Source organism: Narcine bancroftii, chromosome 3 (assembly GCF_036971445.1).
Source record: "Narcine bancroftii isolate sNarBan1 chromosome 3, sNarBan1.hap1, whole genome shotgun sequence".
In the NCBI taxonomy this organism is placed as follows: domain Eukaryota; kingdom Metazoa; phylum Chordata; class Chondrichthyes; order Torpediniformes; family Narcinidae; genus Narcine; species Narcine bancroftii.
In genome coordinates, this window is record NC_091471.1 from 265,586,838 (window position 1) to 265,606,540 (window position 19,703).

Here is a 19,703-nt window from a genome sequence, read left to right on the forward strand (position 1 = left end):
TCCAGGAGTGGACATTTTACCCTGTATCTCCACATTCAAATTATCAATGCACACATTTTTTTTAAAAGTGTAGTGAGACCAGTATTGACCCCGGGGAAACATTAGTTTTGATCTCAGAATCCATTTACAGTGTGTTTGGTAAAATGATTCGCCATTAGCTCCAGATTGTCACCACTTATCCCAAGGCACCAGGCCAATGTTGCAATCACTATCCACTCAATGTATAATCTTGTGCTCTTACTGAATGTAACAAAGTCTGGAAATGACATTAAGGGAAGGCTGCTATCATGAATCAGATTTTCCTTCCCTTGCTAGTTTGATGATGCCTCTCATGGAAAACAAAGGTTCCTGTGGGGAACAGTTCCACAGCCATCAAATGACCACTCTGCATGGGTAAACATTTATAAATGAACATCAAACATCACAGATTTCTCCATCACAGTCCTTGGGTTCATCTTGTTTCACTGACCAGTCTCTCCACTGGGGGGGTAGTATAGAAGTATTCAGAATTTACAATTCCAGGCTCCAGGAGAAGCAAAATATGGACAAGGAAATCTCTTTTTAATTACTGTCCTCTCTCAACTATTTTTCTTCTTGTTGAGCTGCACTTGGAAGAAGGATAGAACATATATAATAGGCATTGAATACCCTTTGGGAGGGGTGCATCAGGAGAGGTGAGGTATTACTCTGCCTGAGTCCTGAACCGCTCGAGTGGGTATAGAGCATGTTCCGATTTGATCTCTATTCAACTCAACTCCAGCGAATGTAGATTTAATTGATCCTTCCTTCTCCGTTCATATGCTGGACTTGCTGTCTGTGGAATTAGACAGCCAGGTCTTTGTTGCTATGGCAAGCATTACTTGCGCAAGGAGAATAAAACTAAACTCCAGGTGTAGATTTAACAAAGCTTGAGATAATTACAGTAATGACATCCTTGGTCCTGCATTTAAAACCTCTTGCAATGAATGTCAACATGCCTTTTGTTTCCTTAACCCCATGTTGCCCAACACATTTGCCTGTCTATGGTGTACAATGCAAATCAACCTATCACAATGCCTCCCATTTGTCTGCCAGTCACTCAACTAAATCACCTTGAAATCTTTTTATCACTTCCTCAAAAACAAGTTTCAAGCTGTATGCAAAGGAACATTATTATAATCTGTCCCCTTATTAGTTTTTTTTGAAGACAGCAATGTTGGAAAAACATAATTACTCGCCTTGTGGTCATTTACATCGCAGCCCTGCTTTTACGTGGAGCAAATGGCCTGCGTCATCAACCCCGTGTTGAATTCATGAGAATTTTGTGGTGCGATTTAGCCTGCAGGCCTCCCCTGAAAAGTTGTAGGGGTCCTGCAGGATAAATTGTGGTGCAGGAATTGACTAAAAATTCCTGCACTTTTCCTTTTAAGACTCCCCATGTGACAGCAAATTTCGTTGATTGTATCATTACACGCCTGCAGTCTAAAAGCCATAATTGATGTACATTGCGAATAGCTGGGGCAAGTAAAAATCCCGGTGATAGAAGGCCGATTCTTAATCTATTTCTTGTCTGTCATCGGTCTCTTGCCAAAAATTCCATGTGCTTTTAATTGTGCACACCCACCTCTTTAATACCCTTTGAAAATCCAAGCACACCACATCCACTGGCTTTCTTTATTCTATTCTCCTGGTTACAGCCTCACAAAAACTCCAGTAGGTTTGTTAAATATAATTTCCTTTCACGAATTTATGTAGGTTTTGCTCAATCCTGTTCATGTTTTAAATACAGGTCGAGTGCCCCCGTATCTGAAACGCTTGAGACCAGAAGTAATTGATTTTTTTTCCGGATTTTGGAACAATGGAACTAAGCAGCATACCTGTATCAACGGTTAAACAGCAACAACAAACAACGGCAGGCTTTTTGAGCGCCGACATGACACACAAGTGAAAAATTCACATGAAATGTTTAGAACTTATCAAAAAAGCTCTGCTTACAAAAGATAAATGTAGCACAAAACACTCGAAATTCTCCTCGATGGCTTTTAAAAAATTTTGTCACTAGTCCCTAACTACGGTCCCCATTCCTACCTGGGAGCCTGAGATGACTTCTTCAATGCAGATGGCACTGCACCCAATGTTGAGAATGGAGTCACCATTGTTGACTTTCAGCTGCAGCTGATGCTGAAGACTTGGACCCAGCTCTGTTTGGTATCTTCCCGGCCAGAAGCAAAGATTTTGTTTTGTACCGAGAGCTCTGTTGATGTCAAACTAGCACTAACAGAGAGTCACGTGGGCAAGTCAGGTGGTGAGTTTATTTCAACTTGTGATGTCACGTAGTTGCTAAAAGTTCAGTTTTTGGATCTTTTCAGAATTTCGGATATGGGATACTCTGCTTGAATATAGATATCATATCCTTTGTGATACACTTCCACTTTTTCCTTCTATTGAAGTTCGGCCAACTGCTCTGTAATTTTTTTAACTTACTCTTTTATAAATGTAATTATCACCCTCCAATCTGCAGGAACCATTCCATAAACTAAACAATTCTAGAAGGAGACAACCAATGCATCTACCATTTCCATGGCTACTTCATTTAGCACACTGACACAATTAACAGACCGTGGGGTCTTGCCAAGTTTCAGTCCTCAACTTCCCAGTATTTTTAAAGAAGATAATACTGATTTTCTGAAATTTCTATTTGGCATTTCTGGGAAGTTGTACTGCCAGTCATACACACGGAAACATGCTCTTTGGCCCACTGACCAACCACCACCCACATTCTCAGCATCTTGGTGCCCCCCCACCTCAATTTTACTATTCACCTGCACATTAGGGGTAATTTGCACTAGCCAATTAACCTTGCAATCCAGGTCTATAAATATAGAAAAACAGGAAATCCAGGCAGACATGGAGAGATAGTGTAAACTGCAGAGAACACCAGAGGTCGGGATTGAACCAGTGTCTTTGGCACTGGGTCCAGGGCTCTGTCTACACCATTGTGCTGTTCTTTCTGCACAGACGTACAAATTATTTTGCTATTTCTTCACTCACCATTATAAATCCTTCCTTTGCCTTGACTCCTCTATTTCTTTGCATTCATGTGAAAGTTGTTTTAGTCCATTGTGATCTATTAGAATTATTTATAATGCTATAAAGTGTAACCCAGTACAATATAAACTGCACAAGCAAATTTACAAAGAACATTTAATGATTGGATTTTTAAAAAAATACAGACATAATACAGAGAAGACTTCATCTGTAACAAGAGCCCCACAGTAGAAAATATAAAGGCCAAACAGGCACAATAATCTATTGTACAAATAGCAAAAAATGCTGGAAATATCCAGGGTAAACAAGCAACATCTGCAGAATGAGACCAGTCATAGCAACTCCTATTTTCTCACCAGACACTGCTGACCAGCTGAGTATTTTTGGCATTTTCCCATTTCAGATTTCCAGCATCTGCGGTTTTTTTTGCTTTTTAAAATTCTATTGTATTACCAATTTTATCTTACATTTTGAAGATGTGGAAAATAAAATCAGCACGGTTAGCTCAACACTGTGACAGTGCCAGCGAACGGGACCAAGGTTTGAATCCCGCACTGTCCGTAAGGAGCTTTCATTGTTCTCCCCGTGTCTGGGTGGGTTTTCTCCTCAGGGGCTCCAGTTTCCTCCCACTGTTCAAAACGTACCAGAGTTGGTCAGTCATGACACAGGCTCGTGGCCCAAAAGGGCCTGTTAGCGTGCTGTGTGTCTTAATTTAAATTAAAAAATACAGCCACCATTTTCATGGCACTGAGATCCTATGCATCTAATACATCACTGAATACCAAATAGAATGAATATTCTGGTTCTACGTGACAGCCAAATGCATGCAGCCTCCCTGCAGTTTATTATATTTAAAAAAACACCCAACTTACAAACCTGCTGTTCCTCTGTCCTTATTCTCAACCAGGATTCAGTATCACTGGTTTATGCGGTACTTTCTTGTATTTTGAAATACAAACCAGCCAATAGCATTTTGAGTTCCAATGTACACAATTTAAGATGGGAAACAACTGGTGGCAAGAGTCTGCAGATAATAGGGGTGCAGAGCCAACATGGTGGGAGGGCAGAGGGGAATGTATAAGAATGTATAAGAAACATGATAACATGACAAAGAATATCAACACTTAAAAGGCTTAGAAATAGCCACATTCCAGTTTACTTTGTAAAAGCTAAGGTGGGGTGGGGGGGGAAGAAGAGAAGAAAAAACCCCAAATTCATGATTAAAATAAAAAGTCCACAAAATCCCTCGTCAGATTATGGTCCTATGCATTCTACAAGACTTTGTCCCGAGGGTTCATTCCGCCACATTCTCCTCACTTCTAACCCTTTGGAATGTGGATTAGGCTTGAAAAGAATCCAGTTTGTTTTGAGAAGCAACAAAGAAAAATGTAAATGCGGGGACCTTGGAATGTTAGCGGAATTGACAGGCTGGAAAAATTAGAAACAGGTGCCTGCATTTTCCCAGCCAGCTTCCTTTCATGGACAACTGGGCTGTGTGAACACCGAACCTCCAGAAGACTACCACTGTTTTTGTTAAAAAGGAAATATGCATTTATTTTTTTAAAAAAAACAAGTTGCTCTAACTTCACAATAAAGTCTACATTGAGATGAGTCACAATTATTGGAGAATCTCCAAAACATCGCATCTTCACTGAACCCTGTTTTTTCCAGTTGCCTTGTCACTGAAACAATTTTTTTCCCTCTTTCAGATGCTTCACGCAAACTTCGAGATACATATATATATATATATAAACAGCTTAAATTTCAGGAACATGTTTTGAAAAGAAACAAATATCTTCCTTTGCCAATCACAACAGGATTGTAATGCAAGTTAAACAAAGGTGGGGATTTAAAAGGTAAATTAACATCAGCTTCTTGTGGCAATTGCTAAAGTAAACATACTTGAAATGCAGAAACATTCAATAGGGAAAAAGAAATGAATGTTGCTAAGCTAGACATGATCACACAAAACTAAAGCTGTTTCTTCAGTGTCCACATTGCAATGAAGGATTCAATGATACTGTTCAGGATAATAAGCAGGGTGCTCTGGGACATACTCTGCATTGTAATTTGATTGGCTTCCATTGTGTCCTTGCTCAGCCTTGGGACAATACTTGGGATCGTAGATCTGGCGACCTAGGCCAAAGTTGGTGCCGCTCTGGTTTGCTCCTTGGTTGCTCCCCATCTGCAGAGATGCTGTACTGTTGTCGCACTGCTCGGTGCCCAGCTTCTTGTCGTAAATGGGTCTGCGGGTGCCAGGTGCAGTCATTCCAGCCTGAACAGAGGTGGAGAAAGGGGGGGGGGGGGGTTGTTCAGGTTTTCCAAGTAAGGCCACATTTCTGCAGCATACCAAGGGCCATCCCATCAAAATCTGGGATACCCTTTAACAGAGAGGAACTATTAAACAAATCACTTGGGACTGAGAAAATAATTTACAGAAAACATTCAGGGAGAAGGGATCAAATGGTAGTGAGAGGCAAACAATGAGGCAGAAATTGGCTAGAGTAAGAAGGCATACTCATTGAGAATTTTAAAGCAACATTCCCTTGCTTAAAAAAAGATCAGCAATTTAGGTGGAGGGGGAAATTTTCCACTTTAGAATTTTCCACCCTAGTCATCAAATGCGGTGATTGGTGAATTTCAGATGCAAAGGAGTGATGGGCTATGGGAACAGTTTGAGAACTCAAATTCACGCAGATCAGCTATCACTGCATTGGAGAGTGGGATAGAAACGTGGGGTCCATGGGCTTGTGTTTTGTTATGAAGTGAAGTTACTAAGTTTTTCAATTCATAAGTAAAAACCAATCACACTTTCACAAATAGCTCCGATATTCAGGACAACAGAACCTCAACTTAGGATCATACTGTTTTCATTGAGGTGCATGTGAATAGTATATAGGAGAAAGCATTCATTTAGATAGCTGATGCTCCAAAGGATTTTCCTTGTGCCGTGCTTTAGGAAATTTGCATCCAACAAGGTCCTTACTAACAGTGGCGTGACAACAACAAGGATGCTGTTGGATGGAGGGACTGGCTCCAGAAAGAGAAATGGCGGTGCTTCCAGAGCCACTGCTGTGGACCTGGGAGAACGGGAAGTAGGGACACAGCACTACTCTGCCACATCCTACTGCCCGGTCGTGATACCGGCAGCTCTGTACAGGCTGTTTTTTTTGAAATCTTGCAACCATGGTGGTCTGTGCCCAAGATGGTAGACTCTGTGCTGGGTGGCCTACCACAGGGTAGAAGCAGACTGGCACAGGACACTAGAAATGGGGAGAACATCTCCCTCCCCCCCCCCCCACCATTCCCCATTGAGAAGGATAAGCATGGAAAGCAACACCACAGGGAAGGTGACAATGACCAGTCCATCAGAGCAGCAAGGGGCTCTACCATGGCAGCGGACCAGTGAGGGACTTAGCGGCTGAAGTACCCATACAGGCTGCAGGTGGTTGGACACTGGCTCATGGGAACCAGGTATTGGAACCAGGATTTGAGAGGGTGCTGAGGGCAATGGGTCCTGAAGGGACTCAGGCACTGAAGTCTTCCTGATTGTATCGGAGGTTTGGATCTGGAGCTTGGGTTGCCATTGGTTTGAACTTGGAGTCTCTGAAGGGATTCTCTTTCTTTTATTGTTTGGGCATCGGACAATTCTTATGGCTCTTCATTTGCATTTATGGCAACAAAAGTTTAAGTGTAACATGCATATTACATTTTTACGTATTATCACGTGACCATAAAAGGAACCTTGAATTCCCATCTTTTTTTATTAATCACATGGTTTTATCCTTCATCACTCTGAAGAGAAACAAAACAGGGCCGCAATTCTAACGTCTTGTTCAAAGGATGGGATCTCTGACAGGTCAGATCTCACCCAAAATACCACTGGAACATCAGCCTGGATTTTGAGCTCTGATCCCAAAGATGGGGCATAGCACAGAGGTCGAAGCTGACACTGTGGCTCTCACCATGGGGGCAGATCTGTGCTCACATTCATAGCTGACCATTGGTTAACTTTGACAAAAGAGTAGACGTCCAATAGCCTTAACGAACCTGACTTGCTCCTTTATTGGTTCCCATCTGTAAACTGATAGTAGACTGGTCCATTGATGGAGGGAGATTCGTCCTTGGATTATACAGATGTCGTCTGGTGCCATAGGCACTCATCCCAGTTTGGCTGGCACATTTATTGGTTCCCATCTATACAATAGCAAGAATGAGGCACACAAAACCATCAACCCAATGAACCAATGTAGAACAAGCACCCAAAGGTAAGAACTAATTACAAGACATCAAGAGTCCCTTATTTTCCCTCTTCCCTTTCTAAAAGGGCCAACTTAGGCTGGATTATACTTTTCCCCCCCAACTCCTAAGCAGGCCTTGGATCAATGGCACTGAACAATGAAGATTTTGCTTCAAGCACGAAATTTGACTTAATATGTTCCTATAATGTATTTTTTTTAAGAAAAAGTTATAACCTACTTCTGTGATCTCCTGTCATTTTTAACATGCTTCACCCATACGAAACCACAAAGTACAACAAGTCATTGAAAATTTGTTTTCTGCATTCACACTTGGACTTCTTCCTTGCTGATGTGAGTGCAGTCAGTGATGAACATGGTGAAGGGGTTCCCCAGGATATTGCGACCATGGAAAAGCAGTATCAGGGCAACTGGAATCTATCAATGCTGGCCAACTAATGTTAGACACTGACACAAGAGGCATCAGATGCTGAGTACAAACTCAGCTGCAAAACATTTTTTAGGTCAGTTGAACAAATGCCATGTGTCAGCATCATTATGCGATTAAACATGCTCTATTTGATAAAAATTCAATAAAAATAATTTAATGTTTCTCCAACTCTCTACATTAATCAGCAAACAAGAAATTATCTTCGCATTCAGCTTGAAGTTGTCTATCATAATTCCCTAGTGTTTTTTTTTGGAAGAAAAAATTTGATGTCCAATGTTGTCAGCTATGCTACTACAATCCATTGAGACCACCAATTCCTTCACCCCACAATGTCCCATGTGACAAGCTTCCAGCACGAGTCACCATAGTGATAAAGAGTACGATGCCAATCCAAAATGCTCTTCTTCTGTCTCGTGGGGAATAAAGCAACCATAATGGTGCATGGCTCAGATCAAACTGTAGAACAAAGGACCCTCCAGTTTTGTAAGGACTGTCAGATCACTGGATCAATTCTCAGGCAGACGAAATTGAAACAAAATGCAGATACCTGAAGTCCAATGACACATTGTCCTGCATTCAAGACATCTTGATCAAATGATCTCTGTTGTTTATCTGCATATTTGACACCAATGTCAACTCCAGCCTGCAATCCTTTGGTTTTTGCCTGGCAGAAGAGGAAATTAGCATTTAAAAATGACAAGCACATAGAACAGCTACTTGGCCCATTTCACAATTAACTATATTGCACATTCTCACAAGTTTGTGATTAAGTGATACAGCCAACCTCAATTATCTACTAGACAGCACAATTCCCATTCCCAACCATAATACACCAAAAAAAATTTTACACATCTCTATCATGATTGATGGAATCTTAATAATCAAAAGTGGCTTCCATGTTACTGGCCCCCAGGGGTGAAAATTTACTATTGTCAGAATTTGATTCCATCATGCTTCAGTCAATAGAAGCACTGCCAGTTTAGAACAACGTGAACAGCTACGAGCTTTAGCTGGCCCAGTTCGTTCAGGTGCTGCCTCACAAATTCATTAAGCCAACTTTGATCCTGGACTCTAGTGCTGTGCAGAAGTTGTATTTTCTCTCTGTGACTACTCACTTCCTGGGTACACTGTTTATTCTCCCACATCTCAAAGATGTGCCAGAACAGTGGTTCTCATAGAAACATAGAAAAATAGGTGCAGGAGTTGGCCATCTGGCCCTTCAAGCCTACACCGCCATTCAATATGATCATGGCTGAGCAGTACCCATTTCCTACCTTCTCCCCATACCCCTTGATCCCGTTAGCCACAAAGGCCAAATCTAACCTACTCTTAAATATTGACAAGGAACTGGCCTCAACTACTTCCTGTGGTAAAGAATTCCACAGATCCACCACCCTCTGAGAGAAGAAATTTTTCCTCATCTCAGTCCTAAAAAAAACTTTCCACTGACATACCACTTTTAGTATCCCATAGATGCTCTGTGATTAGTAAGGGAATTCTTAAGGTCGTATGTGGTTAGAAAGAAAAAGGATGAGAACCACTGTGCCAGGAGCTTAATTGAACACTGTAAATTGCCTCGGGGAACATGAATGAGAAAATCTAGGGAGTTGAGGGGAATGTGTGAAAAATAAAACAATTTATTGTAGGATTAACTGCTGAGCAGCTCAGGTCCATCATCCACCCATTTCCATGGTTCTAAGCAACTGCTGGGCAATTTGAATTATACCCAAAGGGAAGATTCACACTTGGCTCTGGTGAGCTTTCCAGATGGTCTCAGGCAAAATCCAGATATTTAAGAATGTTTAAATGGACCCAATATTTCCCCAGAACACCACCGCATAGAAACAGGCCCTTTGGTCCATCTAGTCCATGCTGGACTATTATTCTGCCTCGTCACATTGACCTCGTCGCACGCAGACCATAGCCCTCCAATTCCAGGTTCCTCTCAAAAATACAACAACGTCAGCCACACAAAGAGCAAAACAAAACAGATTTAAACAAAATGGATCAAAAACAGAGAACAGATGATGTGTGAAATCAGAACAGAACTCATCACGTCTCTTCTTCGTCTCGTAATTATTCTTCAGCTGCAATCAGGGCTTATACTTTTGAGCAAAAACTCAGTGCTTGATCTTGTGAACAAATGTCTCTTCAAAGTAATAGAAAGTGAACTTTGAATTTGTATCTCAAACCAGAGGTCTGTTCCCTCGTTTTTGCAAAGATTGGGATTTTATTTGTATCAAGGAAATTAAAGACTGGATCGGCCATTCTTCAAAACCTTGCCAAAGGCATTACCTTCACCTGATGAACTTCCTTTAGTTTCCTGGAAACAACTTGGGACAAGTTAATCTCCCCTAACCCAGGGGAAATGATGAGAAAGCAAAGACACTGCATCACCCAAGTCCATTCTCCTTCATCCTTGCATTTGGTAGCTCGAATAAATCCCAGAGTAACTCACACCAGAAAAACGAGAACTACAGGGGGCGTGATGTCCTAAACTTTGATTGACCATTTTTGCCCATGGATGCTGCATAACCTGCTGAGTTCCTCCAGATTCTCATTTTATCATCAGTCGGAGTTTAGTTGGTATTAGCTAAAGACCACTCCAGAGGGGTGGCACAGTTAGCATAGCGATTAGCGCAACAATGTTACACCGCCAATGATCGGGACTGAGGTCAGAATCCAGTGATGTCTGTAAAGTTTGTACGTTCTCCCTGTGTCTGCAGGAGTTTTCTCTTGGGGGATGGGGGGGAGAGGAAGGGGTCCGGTTTCCTCCCACCCTTCAAAACTGGGTGAAATGAGAACAAATTGGGCGGCACGGGCTTGTGGACTGTAAAGTCTTGTTACCATGCTGTATGTCTACGTTAAAAATAAAATTACCAGTAAATGTGGGGCTTTCCTCAAAACCACAACAGGCTTACTGAGCTAATGTTTGAGGAGTTAACGAGATGGGCTGCTCCATAATAAACTTAGTGGTCGATGTCTACTCTCAAGTAAGAGGAATGACAAGGGAGCACTGAAGTGCTAAGTCATAGACAATGAAGTATGAAATGAAGAACATTATATGTATGTGGAAACCACCAACTTAGATCATCTGAATAGTTGTTTTTTTTCTTACTTATCCCAATCTGGTACTTACCATCCCTGCCAGGGCCAGTAGTGCTGTCTGTACCTGGGTCAAATTCCCATTCTCAAAGAGGTCATTTGCCTCAAATGTGTCATGTGGTTTGATGCCATAATTCTGCATTGCTTTGATAAAGTTGGACAAATTTTCCAGCTGTTTGAAACAAAAGTAAATAATTCTTAACTCTTCATGATTATACAATTAGAATCAGAATTTATTGTCATGAACAAGTCATGAAATTCAGTGTTTGTAGCAGTATCAGTGCAAAGATTCATATAACCATCTTACGAAATTAATATTAAAAAAATATTAATAGTGCACAAAAAGTCTTTGGTTCATTGATTATTCAGGAATCCGATGGCAGAGGGGAAGAAGTGGTCCTTGTCCTGCGTCTTTAGGCCCTTGTACCTTTACCCTGATTGTAGCAGAGTGAAGAGGGCACGGCCTGGGTGGTGGGGGTCTTTGAGGTTAGAGGCTGTTTTTTTTTAAAGAAACCACCTCAAGTAGAGATCCTTGATGGAGTGAAGTCTGGTGCCAGTGATGTCACAAGCTGAGTTAACAACCCTCTGGAGTTTATTCTTGTCCTGGGAGTTGGCGCTTCCATACCAGGCACTGATGCAACCAGCAAGAATGCTCTCCATGGTACACCTGTAGAAGTTTACAAGAGTCTTCAGTGACATACTGAATCTCCTCAGACACCTCACAAAGTATAGCCGCTTGCATCAACGTGGAAACTCCAAGACAGATCCTCAGAGATGTTGACCCTCTCCATAACTGAGCCCCCAATGAGGATTGGGTTGTGTTCCCCCGACTTCCTCCTGAAGTCCACAATCATCTCCTTGTTTTGTTGACATTAAACATAATGTTGTTGTCATTGCACCATTTAACGAGATGATCTCTCTCCCTTCTGTACACTTCCTCATTGCCATTTGTGGTTCTGTCACAACAGTGATGTCATTGGCAAACTTGTACATGGCACTGGAATTGTGCCTGGCCACAAAGCTGTGGGTGTATAATGAGTAAAGCAGTGGGCTAAGCATGCATCCTTGGGGCACGCCGGTATTTATGATCAGTGAGGAGGAGATGTTATTCCCAATTCATAGTGACTTGAAGAGCCTACTTCATTTATTTTGCAGGAAGTTATCAACTTCGTTTATGCTACACTTCTACACATGTACCATAGAGTGCATTCTGTCTGATTTCATCACTGTCTGATTATGGAGGTGCCAATGCTGGACAAGAAAAAAACTCCAGAGGGTAGTTAACTTGGCCTGCAGTGTCTTAAGGCGGCAGCCTCTCTCCTCAAGGACCCCCACCACTGCCATCTTCACTCTGCTACCATCAGGAAAAAGGAACAGGAGCCTGAAGACTAGCATTTAGCTGCACAAGGACAGCTCTCCCCCACCCCCCCCCCCCGCCTGAATACCTCATGAACCACAGACACTACCTCACTTTGACTTTTTGTGCACTATTTTTAGTTATTTTTGAAAGGTGGTTTATATAAACGTTTTGTGACTTGTTCATGACAATAAATTCTGATAATGCTCCTCGATAGGGTTTGCCGTCATATCATTACGATTGAAGGACAAAATCTTTCCCCAGATGTAATGATTAAAACTGCAAATTTCCTTTAATAATTGTTTAAAGATGCTGGAAAATACATTGAAAATTTAAAATGTTCTTTACAATTCTATATTTACTATGTTACAACTATATACCATACCTGATGCCAATTTAAAGATGACCTGTTGATTTTCTTCACAGAATTGGGTTGGATTTTGTTCATGAGCCTGTCAGAGATATAAAATAGGTTTAGAATGAATGGGCACCTTATTGTTTGTGTTGTCAGGATGGGCTGTAAAACCTGTTTCCATGTTGTACCATTCTAGAAAATGAAACAGGCAAGTTCAACAGGGAAGGCTCTGGCTACAATTTATGTCCAGTGACCTCAATATTCAATTAACAACCTGTAATAAAGCCCCATCAGGGCCACTGGTTTAGAGTAACTCTTTAGAACTAATGTCATTTTAGTATATAGGAATTTACTGACTCGGAGAGCAACTTGGCAATGGACATGAATTTGGCAAGGCCTTTGACAAGGTCTCACATGGTAGACCTGTCTAGGAGTTTAAACACATAGGATCCAAGGGGCGGGGGTGGCCAAATGGATTAAAAACCAGCATAGTGCAAGGAGTCAGGGAGTGGTAGAGGATTGTTTTTCTGATCGGACATCTGTGATCAGTATTGCACTGCTACGATATCAACCTTCAAATAAGATGATGGGCTGAGGCCCCATCTGGTCTTTCTAGTGAATGCACAGAGATATTCATGACAACCAGACAATTGTTTAAACCACCCCAACCCCAGCCAGTAAAGACAATATCCATTGGAACAAGACAACAATTTGATGGAAATTGTGAGAGAAGGATGAAAAGGTTGGAGGGAAGTCAGGGAATGGAAGAAACATTAGTCAATCAGCAGGATTTGTAATGTCCAACCAGTCCTCTCATTAACCGCCTACCTCCTGATACTAGTGGCTCAGTTTCAGGCTACAGTTCAGGAAATTTAAATGTGATTGCACACATCCACACCTATTTCCTTAATGATCTTGAGGATAATGTGTGGGTGGGAGTAAACATTGGTTGTCAAGTCCCTACTGGTATGCCTCAACTTGGTACCACACCAACTACCATCTCTATCCAGCCACCATCAGAGAATCTCTCTCCACAATTTTCTGACCCTAAAAGAATTTAGAGGAGAACAAAGAAAAATACCAGAGACAAGAAAATGCAGATGTTGGAATCTGGAGCAGAATATAAAACAATCTGCTGGAGGAACTTGGCCGGTCAAGCAGCCTCAGTGAAGAAAAAGATGAGGGGCAGGGGAGAAAAATGTCAATTAAGTTTCCACATTCTTTCTCCTCAAAGGAATGTTATTCATCTTCTGATGGACCCAGACGAGAACTGGTTTGGCTCAGCTGAAGATTCATTGCAGCTGTTCAACCTACAGAGTTTCTCAGGCAGATTTTTTTTGACCTCAAGAAATAGCAACAAGTACAGATAATCCTGCAGTTTATTACACTGGATGCAATATTGATCTTGTGTCTCATCTTATCCAGAGACCTCATAAAAACCCATCCAACATCCATCTCACAATCCTCTGAACACATTTTGTGACCATGTGCTAGGCTATCCACAACCTTCAATTCAGGAATTCCCAGTCTGTTCACAGCAAGTCTAACAAATTTTTATTGCTTTGTCACTGGAAGACCAGCACTAAGTCCCCACCTCTCTGTGGAGCGTCCCTATCAAGAAATATCTGCACAAGCATCCATTCCGGAGGCCAATGTTAATAAAGAGATGGTGCAAGCGTGGTTGTGCATGTCCATTCAGCTGCAAGTTCCCTGTATCCAGTCAGAACAAAACCACAGCTTAAAAGTACACGCGAGTGAAAAGTATCGGAAGGAACGTACACAACTGCTTGACATTTAGCACCTCGAGCATTGGTAGCCTGATGTCATTGCAACACTGGGCTTGAAAGTTTGTACAAAACTCTCATTTAGAGTTGCTTGCGCCTAATTATTCACCAACCGACAGGAAGTGAGCCAATTTGTGTTCCCTACGTTTCCACACAAATCTGAGAGATCAGAGCAAATGATCTGGTTGGGTGATAGTAGAGGGGTGGACGTTGCCCACAATAATGGGATATCCTTGACTTCTTTGAAGATTGTTCACATACATCCAGGAGGTTTCACATCTCATCTGAAAGTTGACAATTCTAATGGTGTTGCCTTCCCTTCCTCCTGCAAAACAAACTCACCCCGAATGGAGCTTGAACCTTTTGAATTAGAGGCAGGTTGTGTTCCCTGATCAAAAATTAACACTTACATATAAAGTGTCCTATACAGAACATTTCTTCTTCCACTTCCTGAACTCCACTCACAACACCACAGGTAAAACCAGCAGCTTACTCTTTAACCCAAGCAAGGAACAAAAGGAAAAGAAAATAGTACTCGCTGATACAAGGAGTTTAACAGCAATCTTAGCTAACCCTCCAGCGGGACCTTTTACCAGACCTGGTGGGCCACCCAACTGCAGTAACTGATCTGCAAGGACTGAAATTAGTTAATGTCCATGCATGCAGGTCTATACTTTTGGTTTTGTTGACAGCATGGCGACTGTTTGAAATCACGACTTTGAATAAAACAGATCGGATCTCATGAAAGTACACATGACAACTCAAAAAACAAAGCATTCAGCATGGCTTGCAATATTCCAGCTCATCATAGATCAGCAACACTTACGCCTTGCACAAGGCTTGCAAGCACATTATTGAACGTCAGCCTTTAAAAACAAAACACCCCTCACAAAGCACTCTATCCAATCTTGACAGAAATGTCCAAATGATACTCTGTGAAAACCCCAAGTCCTTCGTGAAATAGAAAAGTCTGTTTGTTGGGTCACTTTAAGGAATAAAGACCCATTGAAAATTGTATGGTGACAACTTGCATCACTCAAAAGTGGACCAAACCAGTTGTGTGTGTGTGTGTGTGTGTGTGTGTGGGGGGGGGGGGGGGGGGGGGAGTGCTCCAAGCCACCCAATAGAGACAAGGAGGAAATGAGCTCAGAATAATGGAGGACCTAGGGGTGGGGGGGGGGGGGCTACCTGTCTGCCAACAATGGTAAAAGGAGCCCAAAAGAAAACAAGACATCCAAGGGTCACTGGGGGTCGTTGTCGGAGTGTGACCTGTCCTGGAAATGGCAGAACAGGCTAAGTTTTGAAAGGGTCCTGGGAAGCACAGGCAACCCCCCACCCCTTACCCAGGGTTATGGCCACTTGTGTTAAAGAAATATATCCTTACAGAATTCAGTAATCACTGCCCAAAATTTAAGATGCAGAATAAAATTCACTTTCTTGGAATTTGTATGGGGAAAGGAGTAAAAGTAACCATTTGTTCCTCAACTTGCATTGCTTGCATTTGCACAGATGCTTCACGTAGTGGAAAATTGTGACAGGAGCCCCCCCCCCATCTCCTTTATTGCAGTGGTGGAGTTGTCTGTAAGGAATCTGGGCAGACCCTGTTAGCTTCTGATTAAGAACAATGGTGCCATGCACAAGCCAAAGGACTGGACTACTTTCACATGGCCACACAGCAGTGGAGTTAAAATTCAGTTGAACAAAAAGAAAGCCTTCATTACTGTATGGCAGACCCACCCCAGATTTTCATATAACCATATAATTACAGTACAGAAACAGGCCATCTTGGTCCCTCAAGTCCACACTGATTTAAGTGAACTCCACTAGTCCCACCTATCTGCTCCCTGTCCATAACCCTCCAGTCCCCTCACATCCATGCACTCATCCAACCTTCTCTTAAATGACAAAATTGACCCTGCTGTGACGTCTTACGGAAGGTCATTCCATTCCATTTCATCTCCTCTTCTGTGCTGGTATTCCTCAACCTTCAATTTTCCAATCTTCAATACTTCTATCAATCTTCTCTTTAAGTACTTCACTCACCTCCCCAATCGGAGAGTCTATTCACAAAGAGGAGGCACAGATGCACCAAATCCCCCCCTCCCCCGCACCCCCACTGCAGCCACGCAGGATAATTCAGCAAAGCACCACAATGTGATCAAGGCAGAAAAAAAGATTTACAAAAAAGTTAATATTCAAAGTTGGCGTTAATACAGGGAATAAAAAGTGATGTTTCAATAATGCACATATCTTTTGATGGTCCTGGAATAGTTTATTGTTCGGGTATCTGTCACCTTTATTCTGTGAAACCCATCATGTGACTCCAAATCTCAATTATCTGATTCTCAAGTACCTTTTGAAGTAAGAGTACAGTCCATTGAGCTCAAGGTCACAAACCACTAACTAACAGATATGGCCATATACAGAAAAATATAAGGAGTCACAGACCAAACAATATTAAACCCAGCAGTTTTCAACCAGTTACACTGTTTTAGACCAGAATATCCCTGCACCATCAAAAAATTATTTTCAATCAAAATAACTATGTAACACTACTGAACAGTTTAACTTTTGACATTGATGTGCTCACATATTACAGTAGGTAGTTCTGTATCTGTTGCTCAAAAATTTAATTTAAATGAATACGATAAAACCTTTTTTAAATTCACCACTGCAATGCAAAATAAAAATAAAAAGTTGGGAGCAAAATAAGAACAGGAGAAAAGATCAAGGGACGAGGCCGTCTCCAACATTCCTTCACAACTCTCAGTGAATACAGTTCATGGCCCAAGTCCTCCACAACTCTCAGTGAATACAGTTCATGGCCCAAGTCCTCCACAACTCTCAGTGAATACAGTTCATGGCCCAAGTCCTCCACAACTCTCAGTGAATAGTTCATGGCCCAAGTCCTCCACAACTCTCAGTGAATACAATTCATGGCCCAAGTCCTCCACAACTCTCAGTGAATACAGTTCATGGCCCAAGTCCTCCACAACTCTCAGTGAATACAGTTCATGGCCCAAGTCCTCCACAACTCTCAGTGAATACAGTTCATGGCCCAAGTCCTCCACAACTCTCAGTGAATACAGTTCATGGCCCAAGTCCTCCACAACTCTCAGTGAATACAGTTCATGGCCCAAGTATCCACCTATACGATTAGGATGCAATGTGCAAATCTGTAGATGGGCTATTAAATTTAACAGATTCCTTGCAAATCAAACAGACTTCCCTTTGACTTCTGTAGTATTGACTTTCTCACCATGACTGACTGAGGTAAATGGTTTTTTAAAAAACTGTGGTAAACACTTTTTATCTATGAGTAACATTTCAACGGTTGGTCTAGCAGTTGTTCAAAATGGCAGCGACATCTAGTGTTGAAACTAAAAAGTCCAATGTACACACAGTGCAATTTACAGGCCATATTATATTTTATTTCTAAAATTCACCCTGGTCCACATAAAAATGGGCAAGGGTCCGCAGATGGCCCGGGGACCGCAGTTTGGCCATCCCTGACCTACAACTATGACCTGATGGATTTCAGGATGGTGGTAACCCATTTAATTTGACTACATTCTGAGGAAGTGGATGCTTGGGGATAGGCAGAATGGGACCAACTTTAATGGATCTGCAGTTTATTGCTTTGCTGAGCTGTTATTGTTGAGGAAACAATGAAACAGGCCTATGTCCTAGAGCCAACACTCTTTGGCATCTTCCTCTCCCTGCTCCTGTCACATGCATTTCAGGATTCCAAGCATGGAGTACATCAGCACACAAGTGAAGGAAAGCTGTTTAACCTGGCCCATCTGAAAGTGAACAGCAAGACCCAGCAGGTTCTAATCAGAGAGCTACTGTTCACTGATGACGCAGCACTGAACTCCCACAAGGCCTGCCAGGAGTTCAGGCTAACAATCAGCATCAAAAAGACCAATGTGATGGGGAAAAATGTTGCCACCCCACCAACAATCCGCATTTGACGTCACTGGCAGCTTCACATACCTGGGCTCCACCGTCACCAGCAACATCTCACTTGATGCTGAAATTAACAAGCACATCACTAAGGCTGCCACTGTGATCCCCAAACTAAGCCAAAGAGTGTGGAACAACAAACACTTCACAGTGAACATTAAGCTCGAGGTGTATCAGGCATCAGTCTTCAACACCCTGCTTTATTGGCAGCGAATCATGGACAACGTCTGCCAGGCAGGAGAACCAGCTCGAGAGCTTCCATCACCGATGCCTTCAATGCATCCTGGACATATCCTGGCAGGTCAGGCTCACCAACACAGAGGTTCTGGATAAATCCAGTTCTTTCAGCATACACCTCCTGCTGTCAGAAATGACTTTGGTGGCTTGGTCATGTACACCGTATGGATGATGGTCACATCCCAAAAGACCAGCTGTATATTTGTCTGGCTGAAGAATCTCGACCCACTGGCTGTCCACAGCTGGGTTCAAAGATGTCTGCAAGCAGGATTTGAAACTTGCTCACATCGACGTGCTCAACTGGGAGCCCCTTGCTGATGACTGTGGCCACTGGAGAAGTGCTGTTAGAAAGGGCGTGGTGAGGAAAGGCAGACACGCCAGCTGGAGGGCACGGAGGGAGCCAGTCGACCACAGTCCAACTTCATCTGTCTCAAGTGTGGCAGAGACTGTCATGCCAGAGTGGGCCTTGTGAGCCATTCTAGACACTGTTCTAAAACCAACTGACTATCCACGTCTTCCGAGACAGAAGTTGAGGAAACAATATTGGGGAACACAGTACTCACTCGCAAAGGATGACTCCGTCCTTCAAACCTTTCTGAAAGTTGTCCCCAATCTGCCTCCCGGTAATCTCCTCGATCCAGACTCGCAGCTCCTCCTCCTTCTGGGTATCATATTTCTGAGCAATCTGCACCAAAACAGATTTGGATCAGGTTTCTGGACGACTTGTAGTGGTGTTGGTGGGGGTGGGGAGAAGGGAAACAGGAAGCAAGGTTTATTCCTTTCTATATTAAATCACGTTTGCTCTCATAAAAAGCCTGCAGGTTTCAACGAGCAAACAAAATTCTCCCGTCTCCTTCTGGGAAGAACATTTAAAGTAAATCCAAACCCCAAATCAATAATTAAATCAATAGCTTCTATGTCACTGTGACCTTAGGAGTGAGACATTCTGCAATGCATTAACACAATAATTACTAACAATCCTCCGATCTATTTGATCTAAATGAATGGCCAAACTTGGTAAAGCAGGATTTAGGTGAATGTTAAGTTTTTATTCCATGTGTGGTATTAAATACACTCCCCTGAAGCAAAGAACAAAACATTCATTGCAGAAATGGGAGTCATTCTATTAGACTTTCTTCGCCTTTCAAAGACCAGAGTTCATGCGTTGTTACAACCCCAGATC

General features: G+C 42.3%; 1 protein-coding gene across 1 annotated transcript in view; it reads right to left on the reverse strand.

The window, feature by feature from the left end:
• Positions 1–3,169: 3,169 nt before the first annotated feature.
• The window catches only part of cnn2 (calponin 2), a 43,141-nt gene continuing 26,607 nt past the window's right edge, over positions 3,170–19,703 (reverse strand). Inside the window, exons 2-7 of the mRNA XM_069928023.1 lie at positions 19,084–19,205; positions 12,564–12,630; positions 10,856–10,993; positions 8,264–8,380; positions 7,078–7,224; positions 3,170–5,302 (exon numbers count right to left, since the gene is read on the reverse strand). Coding sequence (XP_069784124.1) covers positions 5,039–5,302; positions 7,078–7,224; positions 8,264–8,380; positions 10,856–10,993; positions 12,564–12,630; positions 19,084–19,205 — 855 coding nt within the window. The 3' untranslated portion in view covers positions 3,170–5,038. The remainder of the gene's footprint in view (positions 5,303–7,077; positions 7,225–8,263; positions 8,381–10,855; positions 10,994–12,563; positions 12,631–19,083; positions 19,206–19,703) is intronic.